The sequence below is a fragment of the Gopherus flavomarginatus genome, assembly GCF_025201925.1.
Source record: "Gopherus flavomarginatus isolate rGopFla2 chromosome 13 unlocalized genomic scaffold, rGopFla2.mat.asm SUPER_13_unloc_1, whole genome shotgun sequence".
Taxonomy (NCBI): domain Eukaryota; kingdom Metazoa; phylum Chordata; order Testudines; family Testudinidae; genus Gopherus; species Gopherus flavomarginatus.
Window position 1 is genome coordinate 1,531,902 of NW_026114609.1, and position 12,690 is coordinate 1,544,591.

The 12,690-nt window shown below is 47.8% G+C and overlaps 1 protein-coding gene and 2 non-coding genes across 15 annotated transcripts in view; all 3 read left to right on the plus strand.

Moving 5' to 3' along the window:
* The window catches only part of LOC127040993 (zinc finger protein 436-like), a 563,752-nt gene that overhangs the window by 162,062 nt on the left and 389,000 nt on the right, over positions 1-12,690 (plus strand). Inside the window, exon 6 of one of the 13 annotated variants that reach the window (XM_050935518.1) lies at positions 4,453-4,554. The exons of the other annotated variants lie outside the window; for them this stretch is intronic. Within the exon in view, the coding sequence (XP_050791475.1) occupies positions 4,453-4,520 (68 nt within the window). The 3' untranslated portion in view covers positions 4,521-4,554. Of the gene's footprint in view, positions 1-4,452; positions 4,555-12,690 lie in introns of those variants that run through there. 13 annotated transcript variants of the gene reach the window in all.
* TRNAK-UUU (transfer RNA lysine (anticodon UUU)) lies at positions 1,946-2,018 on the plus strand. Its single transcript has one exon. It is a non-coding gene; the product is annotated as a tRNA-Lys (tRNA).
* Positions 11,770-11,842, plus strand: TRNAK-UUU (transfer RNA lysine (anticodon UUU)). The gene has a single exon. It is a non-coding gene; the product is annotated as a tRNA-Lys (tRNA).

The window sequence follows — 12,690 nt, forward strand, 5'->3', positions numbered from 1 at the left end:
CACAGATTTTTCTAAGGCATTAACTTTTCCTTCTCTATAGATCTTGTATTCTCAATAGAGCAAAATAAAACAAAAACATGCAAGTCTAAACCTAATACAGTATGAAACTCAATACAGATCAAATCTCACCCTCAGAGATCTTCCATTAAGCTTCTTTCACAGACTAGACTTATTTCTTGTCTGGGCCCAATCTTTTCACCTGGTATAGTCCTTGTTCCAGCTCAGGTGGTAGCTAGGAGATTTCTCATGACTGCACCCACCTTTCTTCTGTACCACCCCCTTATACAGCTTTGGTACAAGGCAGGAATATTTTGTCTGTCTCCTGGGGAAGAGTCCCAGGTTTAAGATGGATTCCTGTACCAGGTGACATGGTCACATGTCCTGTGAGGGTATGTCTACATCTACAATTTTGCAGCGCTGGTTGTTACAGCTGTATTAGTACAGCTGTATAGGGCCAGCGCTGCAGAGTGGCCACACTTACAGCAACCAGTGCTGCAAGTGGTGTAAGATGTGGCCACACTGCAGCACTGTTGGGCGGCTTCAAGGGGGGTTCGGGGAATGCGAGAGCAAACCGGGGAAGGAGACCAGCTTGCCCGCGGTTTGCTCTCGCGTTCCCCGAACCCCCGAGCAAGCAGGTCTCCTTCCCTGCGGTTTGCAGGGGGGTTCGGGGAACGCGAGAGCAAACCAGGGAAGGGGACCAGCTTCGCCGCGGTTTGCTCTCGTGTTCCCCGAACCCCCCTGCAAACCGCAGGGAAGGAGACCTGCTTGCTCGGGGGTTCAGGGAACGCGAGAGCAAACCGGGGAAGGAGACCAGCTTCGCCGCGGTTTGCTCTCGCGTTCCCCGAACCACCCTGCAAACCGCAGGGAAGGAGACCTGCTTGCTCGGAGTTTGGGGAACGCGAGAGCAAACTGGAGAAGGAGACCAGCTTGATTACCAGAGGCTTCCTCAGGTATGCTGGGATACCTGCTTATTCCACGGAGGTCAAGAAAAGCGCTGGTAAGTGTCTACACTTGATTACCAGCGCTGGATCACCAGCGCTGGATCCTCTATACCCGAGACAAAACGGGAGTACGGCCAGCGCTGCAAACAGGGAGTTGCAGCGCTGGTGATGCCCTGAAGATGTGTACACCTCCTAAGTTGCAGCGCTGTAACCCCCTCACCAGCGCTGCAACTTTGTGATGTAGACAAGCCCTGAGACTCTAAGCCTTCATTCTTTCTGGCCTGACTCCCAGATGGTGCAGGACAGAGCCATCTCCAGTCAATTGTCCTGGTTAATGGGAGCCATCAAGAGTCCAAACCACTATTAATGGCCCACACTTTGCATCATTACAACAGGACCTCAGAGTTATAGTTCATATTTCTAGTTTCAGATCCAAGAATGATCGATTCATACAAATAGGATGAACACACACAGTAGATTATAAGCTTTGTAATGATACCTTAAAAGAGACCTTTTGCATGAAGCATATTTCAGTTACTTTATATTCACACTCATTAGCATATTTTCATAAAATCCTATGGAGTTCAACGTCACAGCAGGGAAAGGGTTTTACTGCGGCACCTGGGAGCAGTTGAGTTTCATGTTCAGGCTGTGGTATGAGTTGCTCCAGGTTTCTCGTAAGCACGCAGGGACTTTAGCCAGTGCTCTTGATACAGGAATGGCCCCGACACGATAAAATGAGAGGGATTGCATTTCACTTTTTTATTTTTGTATTTCCAATGACATTTCTGTTTGTGATTTCGTTTTGCTTTGTATAACTGTGTTTTCTCCTGGATTTGATATTTAACTAAAAAACAAATAAGGTCTCAGGGCGCCGGATGGAGGAGCAGGCTGGGGCTAGGACTGCTAAGAGAGCGAGAATAGCAGGTTTTCTGTATTGTTTCTTGTCTTCATTTTCATGACTAGTTTCTCTTGTGCACTAAATTTGTTTCTTTTACCTGTGAGCCTGGCTAGCTCAGTTGGTAGAACATCAGACTTTTAATCTGAGGGTCCAGGGTTCAAGTCCCTGGTCAGGTAAAAAGGGAACCATTCTCCTCAAAATGAAAGAAGGCATCTCTCCAGGATGTTACTTGACAACACCTTTTTTCCCCCAGGAATTGGCCTTTCCTACGAAGGGCTGTGTACTGCCTGGGACTGAAGGGGCAACTTCCTCACATGCCCACTGGTCTCTCAGTCTGGATTAAGAAAGGCCTCTGGGAGCTGCAGCAAACTGCTGCGTGACAACTTGGTGAGTAAATGCAGTGCTACCCGCACAGGGTCATCCTCATCAGAACTCAGCAGAGGTCTGGGTGTTCCCTACTGGTCCCATGGTGTAAGGGCCAGCACTCAGGACTTTGAATCCTGCAATCTGACTTGAAGTCTCAGTGGGATCTGAGGACAATTCCTGTGCCACAAACCCTGCTGGGTCTTCCAAGTCTCTATCTTGCTTTCTGAAAGGCCATGAAAGCTTATCTTTTCCCCACTAGCTATTATGACTTGAGCACAAGAGGGGATGTTTGATCCAGAAGCCTGGCCGTGCCTGGGGTCCTGTAGGTAGGGATGCGAGCTGCATTTCCTCTGAGTCCTGAAGCTGGGCTGCAGCCTGGCCTAGGAGGCAGCACTGCTGGTTGACCTACTGGCCCAAAGTCACTTGTGCGGTGTTGGTGTCCACAGGAATGCTGAAGGGCCTAAGGGAGGGAGGCTCAATATTTCCCCCTATCAGTCAGGGTGGAAGAGGAGGGCTGCAAGAATGGGCAGGTTAATGGCTGGGCCTTCTAGCTTTCGGCTGGGGACGTGGTGGGGAACGCGAAGTGGGAGAAATGGTTGCAGGCCTGTGAGGAATGGTTTGGCCAGTGACATAAGTGGATTGTGTCATTACCGACAAAGTTGTGGTGCTCAAGACCCATCTGTGGGGAATTTCCTCAGCCATGTGTTTCCCCCTGCTCCACGAGTGCTGCTGAGACCGAACACGATGGCCTTCCACCTCTTGTGGAGCAATAGGATGTCCCTATCTAGTCAGGAGAAGTGTGGCTTTTCTGTCGTATTAGAAGGGGGGTTGGGTCTGGCGGGCTTGTACGGCTCTACTTTTTTGTTTTTTCAATTTTCAGTGGTGGCTGAGCTGGAGGGCAGTTCAGGCCCGAGATAAATTTTGGGGCAACCGCAAAGAACCCAGCTGACTCTTCCGATATGGCCGTATTTTTTTTGACCCCACTGGATGCAGCACCGGGTATGGGATGTCTGATAGTGGCAGAAGTGGGAGGAGTAGACTCATAGACTCATAGACTTTAAGGTCAGAAGGGACCATTATGATCATCTAGTCTGACCTCCTGCACACTGCAGGCCACAGAATCTCACCCATCCATGTCTATAACAAACCCCTAACCTGTGTCTGAGTTATTGAAGTCCTCAAATTGTGGTTTGAAGACCTCAAGCTGCAGAGAATCCTCCAGCAAGTGACCCATGCCCTATGCTGCAGAGGAAGACGAAAAACCTCCAGGGCCTCTGCCAACCTGCCCTGGAGGAAAATTCCTTCCTGACCCCAAATATGGCGATCAGCTAAACCCTGAGTAAGTGGGCAAGATTCACCAGCCAGCACCCAGGAAAGAATTCTCTATAGTAACTCAGATCCCAACCCATCTAACATCCCATCACAGACCACTGGGCATACTTACCTGCTGATTGAGAGGTTAGGAAGCCCCCCCCCCAAGTGTTCTTCTATTCCCACCTTACACCCTACAGGATTTTCAGTGGGTGGCTTGGTGGAAGGTGTTTGCAGGATGGCTTCATCTGCAACAGTGGCTGCCCTCACAGCAGCGGCAGCCACAGCAGTGAGCCCCCCCGCCCCCTTTGGCTCAATCTGAACAGAGGTCAATGTACCACTGGGTGTGATAGGCCAATTTTAGGGAGCTTCCTCTGAAGGTGAGCAACTGTCCCCAGAACTTACTGACAGGCGCTTTAAAGTATTTGCATTTGTGCACGGCCAGCATGTGCAGAGCAAAGGCTGCTCACGGGCACTGTGTCAGACTCTGGCACCGCTTGAGACAATGGACCATCTTCAGACACCAGGTAACCCAGGATCTAAGGCAGGAATGGGGTGAGGGAACAATTCAAGCTGAGCAAGGCAGGCAAAAATTCGTCTCGCCTTCGTGGGAGCTCGCAATGACTCCCTTTTTGTGTGCCAGGGCTGACAAAAACATCCCAGACAGAGAAGCAGCAGGCCCAAAAAGTGCCGTTAGGGTGCTGACTCAGCTCAGTTGGGAGAGTGTTAGACTGACAATCTAGAGGTCCCTGGTTCACTCCTATGCTTTGGCATGCTCTTCGTGTGCAGCAGTGGGCTTTTCTCTGGAATCACAGCAGTGCCTTTACCCACCACGAGTCCCTCATTTCAGGGTCCCAAGCAAGAAAAGACAGCACGGACTTGTGCACCAAGTCGGCCCACCTGACCTGTCTTTCTTCTCTTGCTCTTTGTCAGCAAGGGGAAGAAAAAGAAGCTCTCCTTCAAGCCCGAGTCAGAAGGGTGACGTCAGGATGACTTCCTGAGTGCTAGCTCCAGTCCTTTGCTCTACCAGCTGACCTATCGAAGGGCTGCCACTTCTCTCTCCAGGTTCGCCCATCGGTGTGTTCAGAATGGAGAGGGGTAACTTGTGGTGTTCCCAATGGTCAGTCCTAGAACCAATCCTATTCAATTTATTCATAAACGATCTGCACAAAGGGGTGAACAGTGAGGTGGCAAAATTTGCAGATGATACTAAACTGCTCAAGATAGTTAAGACCAAAGCAGACAGTGAAGAACTTCAGAGAAGTTTCACAAAACTGTGATTGGGCAACAAAATGGCAAATGACATTTAATGTGGATAAATGTAAAGTAATGCACATTGGAAAAAATACCCCCAACTATACATACAATATGATGGGGGCTAATTTAGCTACAGCTAATCAGGAAAGAGATCTTGGAGTCATCATGGATAGTTCTCTGAAGACGACCACACAGTATGCAGCAGCAGTCAAAAGAGCAAACAGGATGTTAGGAATCATTAAAAAAAGGAGACTAAGATAGAGAATATATTACTGCCTTTATATAAACCCATGGTAGACCCTCATCTTGAATACTGTGTACAGACGTGGTGTCCTCTTTTCAAAAAAGATTTACTGGCATTAGAAAAGGTTCAGAGAAGGGCAACTAAAATGATTAGGGGTTTGGAATCGGTCGCATATGAGGAGAGATTAAAGAGACTAGAACTTTTCATCTTGGAAAAGAGAAGACTAAGAGGGGATATGATAAAGGTATATAAAATCATGAGTGGTGTGGAGAAAGTGAATAAGGAAAAGTTATTTACTTGATCCAATAATATAAGACCTAGAGGCCACCAAAGGAAATTAATAGGCAGCAAGTTTAAATCAAATATACGGAAATTCTTCTTCACACAGACACAGCCAACATGTGGAACTCCTTGCCTGAGGGGATTGTGAAGGCTGGGACTATAACAGGGTTTAAAAGAGAACTAGATAAATTAATAGGTTTCAGAATGGAGGCCATGTTAGTCTGTATCAGCAAAAAGAATGAGGAGTACTTGTGGCACCTTAGAGACTAACAAATTTATTTAAGAAACAACTCTGACATCATAATAAAAAAGGCTGACAAAGGAGGTGCTGTCATCATCATGAATAGGTCGGAATATGAACAAGAGGCTGCTAGGCAGCTCTCTAACTCCACATTCTACAGGCCATTACCCTCTGATCCCACTGAGAGTTACCAAAAGAAACTACACCATCTGCTCAAGAAACTCACTGAAAAAGCACAAGAACAAATCTGCACAGACACACTCCTAGAACTCCAACCAGGGGTATTCTATCGTCTACCCAAGATCCATAAACCTGGAAATCCTGGATGCTCCATCATCTTAGGCATTGGCACCCTGACAGCAGGATTGTTTGGCTATGTAGACTCCCTCCTCAGGCCCTACGCTATCAGCACTCCTAGCTATCTTTGAGACACCACTGACTTCCTGAGGAAACTACAGTCCATTGGTGATCTTCCAGAAAACACCATCTTGGCCACTATAGCGAAAGAAGCCCTCTACACCAACAAAGATGGATTACAAGCCGTCAGAAATAGTATCCCCAATAATGTCACAGCACACTTGGTGGCTGAACTTTGTAACTTTGTCCTCACCCACAACTATTTCACATTTGGGGACAAAGTATACCTTCAAGTCAGTGGCACTGAGGTGGGTACTCACATGGCCCCACAGTATGCCAACATTTTTATGGATGACTTAGAACAACGCTTCCTCAGCTCTCATCCCCTAACTCCCCTATTCTACTTGCGCTACACTGATGACATCTTCATCATCTGGACCCGCGGAAAAGAAGATCTTGAGGAATTCCACCGTGATTTAAACAATTTCCATCCCACCATCAATCTCAGCCTGGACCAGTCCACACAAGAGATCCACTTCCTGGACACTACAGCGCTAATAAGCGATGGTCACATAAACACCACCCTATACTGGAAACCTACTGACCACTCTACTTACCTACATGCCTCCCGCTTCCATCCAGACCACACCAGACGATCCATTGTCTACAACCAAGCTCTAAGATACAACCGCATTTGCTCCAACCCCTCAGACAGAGACAAACACATACAAGATCTCTATTAATTGTTCTTACAACTACAATACCCACCTGCTGAAGTGAAGAAACAGATTGACAGAGTCAGAAGAGTACCCAGAAGTCATTACTACAGGACAGGCCCAACAAAGAAAGAGAACGCCACTAGCCGTCACCTTCAGCCCCCAACTAAAACCTCTCCAGCGTATCATCAACGATCTACAAGCTACCCTGAAGGACGATCCCTCACTCTCACAGATCTTGGGAGACAGGCCAGTCCTTGCTTACAGACAGACCCCCAACCTGAAGCAAATACTTACCAGCAACCACACAACAAAAACACTAACCCAAGAACCTATCCTTGCAACAAAGCCTGTTGACAACTCTGTCCACATATCTATTCAGGGGACACCATCATAGGACCTAATCACATCAGCCACACTATCAGAGGCTCATTCACCTGCACATCTACCAATGTGATATATGCTATTATGTGCCAGCAGTGCCCCTCTGCCATGTACATTGGCCAAACCAGACAGTCTCTACGTAAAAGAATAAATGGACACAAATCACATGTCAAGAATTATAACATTCAAAAACCAGTCGGAGAACACTTCAATCTCCCTGGTCACTTGATGATAGACCTAAAAGTCTCTATATTACAACAAATAACCTTCAAAAACAGATTCCAGTGAGAGACTACTGAATTGGATTTAAATTGCAAACTGGACACCATTAAATTAGGCTTGAATAAAGACTTGGCGTGGATGGGTCATTACGCAAAGTCAAACTATTTCCTCATGTTTATTTGTTCCCCTACTGTTACTCATACCCTCTTGTCAACTGTTGAAAATGAGCCATCCTGATTATAAGTATAAAAGGTTTTTTCTCCTGCTGATAATAGCTCACCTTATCTGCTCACTCTCTTTATAGTGTGTATGGCAACACCCATTTTTTCATGTTTTCTGTGTATCTCTATATATATATCTTCCTGCTGTATTTTCCACTGCATGCATCCGATGAAGTGAGTTTTAGCCCACGAAAGCTTATGCTCAAATAAATTTGTTAGTCTCTAAGGTGCCACAAGTACTCCTCTTTCTTTTTCCAGATAAATTAATGGAGGTTAAATCCATGAATGGCTATTAGCCAGGATGGGTAAGGAATGGTATCTCTAGCCTCTGTTTGTCTTAGGGTGGAGATGGATGGCAGGAGAGAGATCACTTGATCATTACCTGTTAGGTTCAGTCCCTCTGGGGCACCTGGCATTGGCCACTGTTGGCAGATAGGATGTGGAGTTGGATGGACCTTTGGTTTGACTCAGTATGGCCATTCTTATGTTCTTATGAAGGGAGGGGCAGAGTACTGCAGCAGAGATTCTCTAGTGTAGTGGTTATCACCTTTGTCTAACATGGAGAAGGTCACTGGTTCAAAACCAGGCAGAAACATAAGGGCTTAATTTTCCCAGCCCCTGCTGTTGTAGGAGCAGCAGTGATTTTTATGCTCAAAAGGTCTCTTATACTTTCCCTGTTCCCACTTTTGTCTCCTCTCCCTCTCTGAATGCCTGTGAAGTGGCTTTTCCCCTCCTTCTCCCTCCTGGACTGCTCATAGGATGAATGTTCTGGTTGAAGAGCAGAAGAGCTCCCAGGTAGACAAGGTGTCTGGGACTCTAATTAGGCAGCACTCACACACCCAGAGCATGGACACTGCCCAAGGTGGAGTGTGACCTACCAGATGCAGCCAAGTCATCTCTAGTCGCAGGCCATGAGGTGTAGGCCCTTAAAAGGAGAAGGGGCCATGTGCTCAGGAGAGCACTCACAAGCTTGTACCTCCAGTGAATGCCCTTTGCCCGGACCGCCTGGCCAGTGGTTCTCTGAGTTGTATTTCATTGTGCCTCAGGAAGACTTACCTTCATTGCACCGTCCATAGCTGTGCTGTGAGACACTTACCTTGCAGAATCCTGACATCTGCAGTGCTGTGCCTGTCCTGGTACCATCAGTATGTGAGTGTGAGTGTGACCCCCTCCTCCCCCGCTTATTTTGAGCTTAGCTATCAGTATAATAAATGTGCTGCTATCTGCCAGACTCTGGTGGGTCATTAGTCCTCCCTACGCTTACTAGCTGTCCCAATTTTGGGTAACACCTGTGATAACCCTAACCCCTGCATGGCAGAGGGTGGTGAAATGAGCTGGGAAAAAGCCTCGGCATCACCAGGGGAAAGCTAAATGACCTTGGAGAGTCACCTTTTGAAGCCTTGTGTCTTGGCTTCCTCTGCCCTTGGAGATTAGCCTACGGAGGCCGGCTCTTCCTGCTGGCCTCCTTTGTATGACTTGCCAAAGGAGGAAGTGAGGCAGGAATGGGGCAAAAGAGGAAAGTTGAGCTGAGGAAGGGAGGGCAGAAGCTAAGCTCCTCAGTGCAGCTAAGTGGGACTAGTAGAGTGCTACCATTTTTTCTGCAAAGCTTAGGGAGGTGCAGTTGGCTACTGGGAGGTAGAATCCTGTGCCTGCCTCTTGGCTTCCCAGTGATGGCTACTTGCATTCCAGAAGAAGAAGGATGGTTCTGGATGAAAGGAAGGCAAGCAAAGCTATGGGAGGAAATTTGGGTGCGGGGTGCTGGCTGTGTGCTGGGGGAGGTGGTTGGGGTAATACCAGGATAACTCCAACAGCTTATTGTATAGTCCCACCCCTTTCTTCCTCCATTGTGTTTTGAATGATCTGCAGGACATTGATTCTCTCATTCCATTGATAAACTGATACAATGTGACTGAAATTAAAACAATTCCCAGGGGAGAAAAATGTCACATCATTGCATTCCCTGGGAATTGAACCCAAATCAACTGCTTAGAAAGCAGCTATGCTTACCACTATAGCACCAATGCATCTGGTAAAAGTGCTACATATGCTTGTCCAATGAGGTTAGACCAGCATTGAGGAGATTTTCAGCCTGTTAAAATGTACTGGATTTTCATCACTAAAAATAAACACCTCCATCTTCACTTGAGTTTGAACCATCAGCCTTTCAATTAGCCACCAAAGTTGTTAATCACAGGGTATGTCTACACTAGGGGATTATTCCGATTTTACAGAAACCAGTTTTTGGAAACAGACTGTGCAAAGTCGAGCGCACGATGACACACTAAGCACATTAATTCTGCGGTGTGTGTCCATGTACCAAGGCTGGTGTCGATTTCTGGAGCGTTGCACTGTGGGTAGCTATCCCGTAGCTATCCCATAGTTCCCACAGTCTCCTCCGCCCATTGGAATTCTGGGTTGAGATCCCAATGCCTGATGAGGCAAAAACAGTGTTGTGGGTGATTCTGGGTAAATGTCGTCACTCACTCCTCCCTCTGTGAAAGCAACGGCAGACAATCATTTCACGCCTTTTTCCCTGGATTGCCCGGGCAGACGCCATAGCATGGCAATCATGGAGCCCGTTCAGCCTTTTTTCACTGTCACTCTATGTCTACTGGATGGTGCTGACAGACATGGTACTGCAGTGCTACACAGCACCATCCTCTTGCCTTTTGCAAGTTAGCAAAGATGATTACCAGCCATACTGTCCCGTCTGCTACTTTGCAAGTTGACAATGACAGTTACCAGCTATACTGTACCATCTGCTGCTGTCATGGGTGCTCCTGGCCGGCCTCGGTGAGGTCGGCCGGGGGCGCATGGACACAAATGGGAATAACTCCCCGGGTCATTCCCTTCCTTAAGTTTTGTCTAAAAGGAGAGTCAGTCCTGTCTAGACTATCAGGCAAGTCTACTAAACAGCTAGAGAGGCCAACGGCCGCCCCCTGTCAGAGCCCCAGACATCCTGCAGAAATTATGAGCTGCATGCCATTCTAGTGGGTGCCCCTGCATCAACCGCACCCGTAGCTTCCCTTCTCCTCCAACCCTCCTGGGCTACCGTTGCAGTGTCCCCCCATTTGTGTGATGAAGTAATAAAGAATGCATGAATTTGAAACAACACTGACTTTATTGCCCCTGCAAGCAGAGCTCAAAGCGGGGAGGGGAGGGCAGCCTCCAGCTGCTATGATATTCCAGGCAGGACTGAATCTCCAGTAGACGAAGCTTAAAGAAGAGAATGACCTGGGAGTCATTCTCATTTTTGCCCAGGCACCCCCGGCTGACCTCACCGAGGCCGGCCAGGAACACTCACGGGATGACAATGACAGATATCAGTAATACTGTACCATCTGCTGTCCGGAAGGGAAGGGAAGGGAAGGGGATGCTGCTGTGTAGCGCTGCAGCACCACGTCTGCCAGCAGCATTCAATAGACATACAGTGACACTGAAAAAAGAGGAGAAACAATTTTTTTCGTTTGCTTTCACGGGGGGAGGGGGCGGAACAACATATACCCTGAACCACCTGCAACAATGTTTTTGACCCTTCAGGCTTTGGGAACTCAGCCAAGAATTCAAATGGTTTTCGGAGAGTGTGGGAACTGTGGGATAGCTACAGTCATGAGTTGCCCCTCCCTCTCTGAGTGTTCATTTCATTTTTTGGCTTTCTGGTATGCTTGTCTCAGCTCCTTAAGTTTCAGCACTGTGTTGAGTCCCTACTGCGGCCTCTGTCCTTCATAGCCTTGGAGATTTTTTCAAACGTTTTGGCATTTCGTCTTTTGAAACGGAGTTCTGATAGAACAGATTCATCTCCCCATAGAGAGATCAGCTTCAGTATCTCTCATACGGTCCATGCTGGAGTTCTTTTTTGATTCTGGGACTGCATGGGCACCTGTGCTGATCGGCGCTCCACGCTGGGCAAACAGGAAATTAAATTCAAAAGTTTGCGGGGCTTTTCCTGTGTGTCTGGCCAGTGCATCCAAGTTCAGATTGCTGTCCAAAGCGGTCACAATGGTGAACTGTGGGATAGCGCCTGGAGGCCAATACCATCTAATTGCGGCCACACTGACCCTAATCCAACATGGCAATACTGATTTCAGCGCTACTCCCCTCGTCAGGGAGGATTACATATATTGGTACTAAGAGCCCTTTATATTGATAGAAAGGGCTTTGTTTTGTGGACGGGTGCAGGGCTAATGCGATTTAATGCTGCTAAATTCGATATGAACTTGTAGTGTTGACCAGGCCACACAGAGCAGCAGGTTTCCCCTATTGTTTCCTGCTCTTGTTTTCTTCACTAGTTTCTCCTCTGCACCAACTTGCTCTTTGCCTTTGTGAGCCTGGCTAGCTCAGTTGGCAGAGCATCAGACTTTTAATCTGAGGGCCCAGGGTTCAAGTCCCTGGTCAGGTGATAAACTACTCCTAAGGATCTTACACTGTCTTCCTTGAGGCCTCTTTGATGTTCCTTTTTCTCTTCAGGATTTTCCCTTTCCTCAGAAAGCCCTTTTTGTGTATGGGTTTGAAGGGGCAACTTCCTGACAGCCCCTCTGTCCTTGCAGCCTGGAGGAATAAAGCCCTCTGGGCATATAGCATGTTCTTTCCCTGCACACACACACATACAAACACACAGAATATCCCTAAGGAACTAGAATCACCTGCTGCCTTCCCCTTTCCTGCTGGATTCCCAAATGAGGATGCTCTACAGCCCAAACCCATGTCCCTTCTTTTCCCAGCACCCCTCAATCCCAACCCTCTGTCCCTCCTATGCACACTGCTCCTCACTCCCAACCAGAGCCTACTCCTCTTCACCTTTCTCCTCTGTCCCAATCCACAGCCCTCTCCTATTCCCAGTACCCCTCAATCCCAGCCCACAGCTCCCTCCTCCTTATACTACTCCTCAATCTCAACCCGTGGCTCCCTCCTTCCCTCCAGCAGCGGGTGCCTCAGACTCCCTCAGGAAGATTTTCTTGCAAGTTTTCGTGTATGAGTCTGCATGTGGATTTTACAGTATGTTGGAAATATGTTGGATTGCTTGCTGAAATGATCACTTTTGCCTGGTGTTGGATTCCCAGTCTCCTTGTTATTGGGGCAAGAGAAATAAAGGGTTGTTATCCTTGTTGTGTGAATTGAGGGCAGCCCAACTGTGCTTGGCAGACCCCAATTGAGGAACTCACCCTCAATTCAATAGCACTCGCTAGGCATGGGACAGGGGTTCCAAAGCCAAGTGGGCTGGGCCTTGGGTCCTAATACTAAAATTTA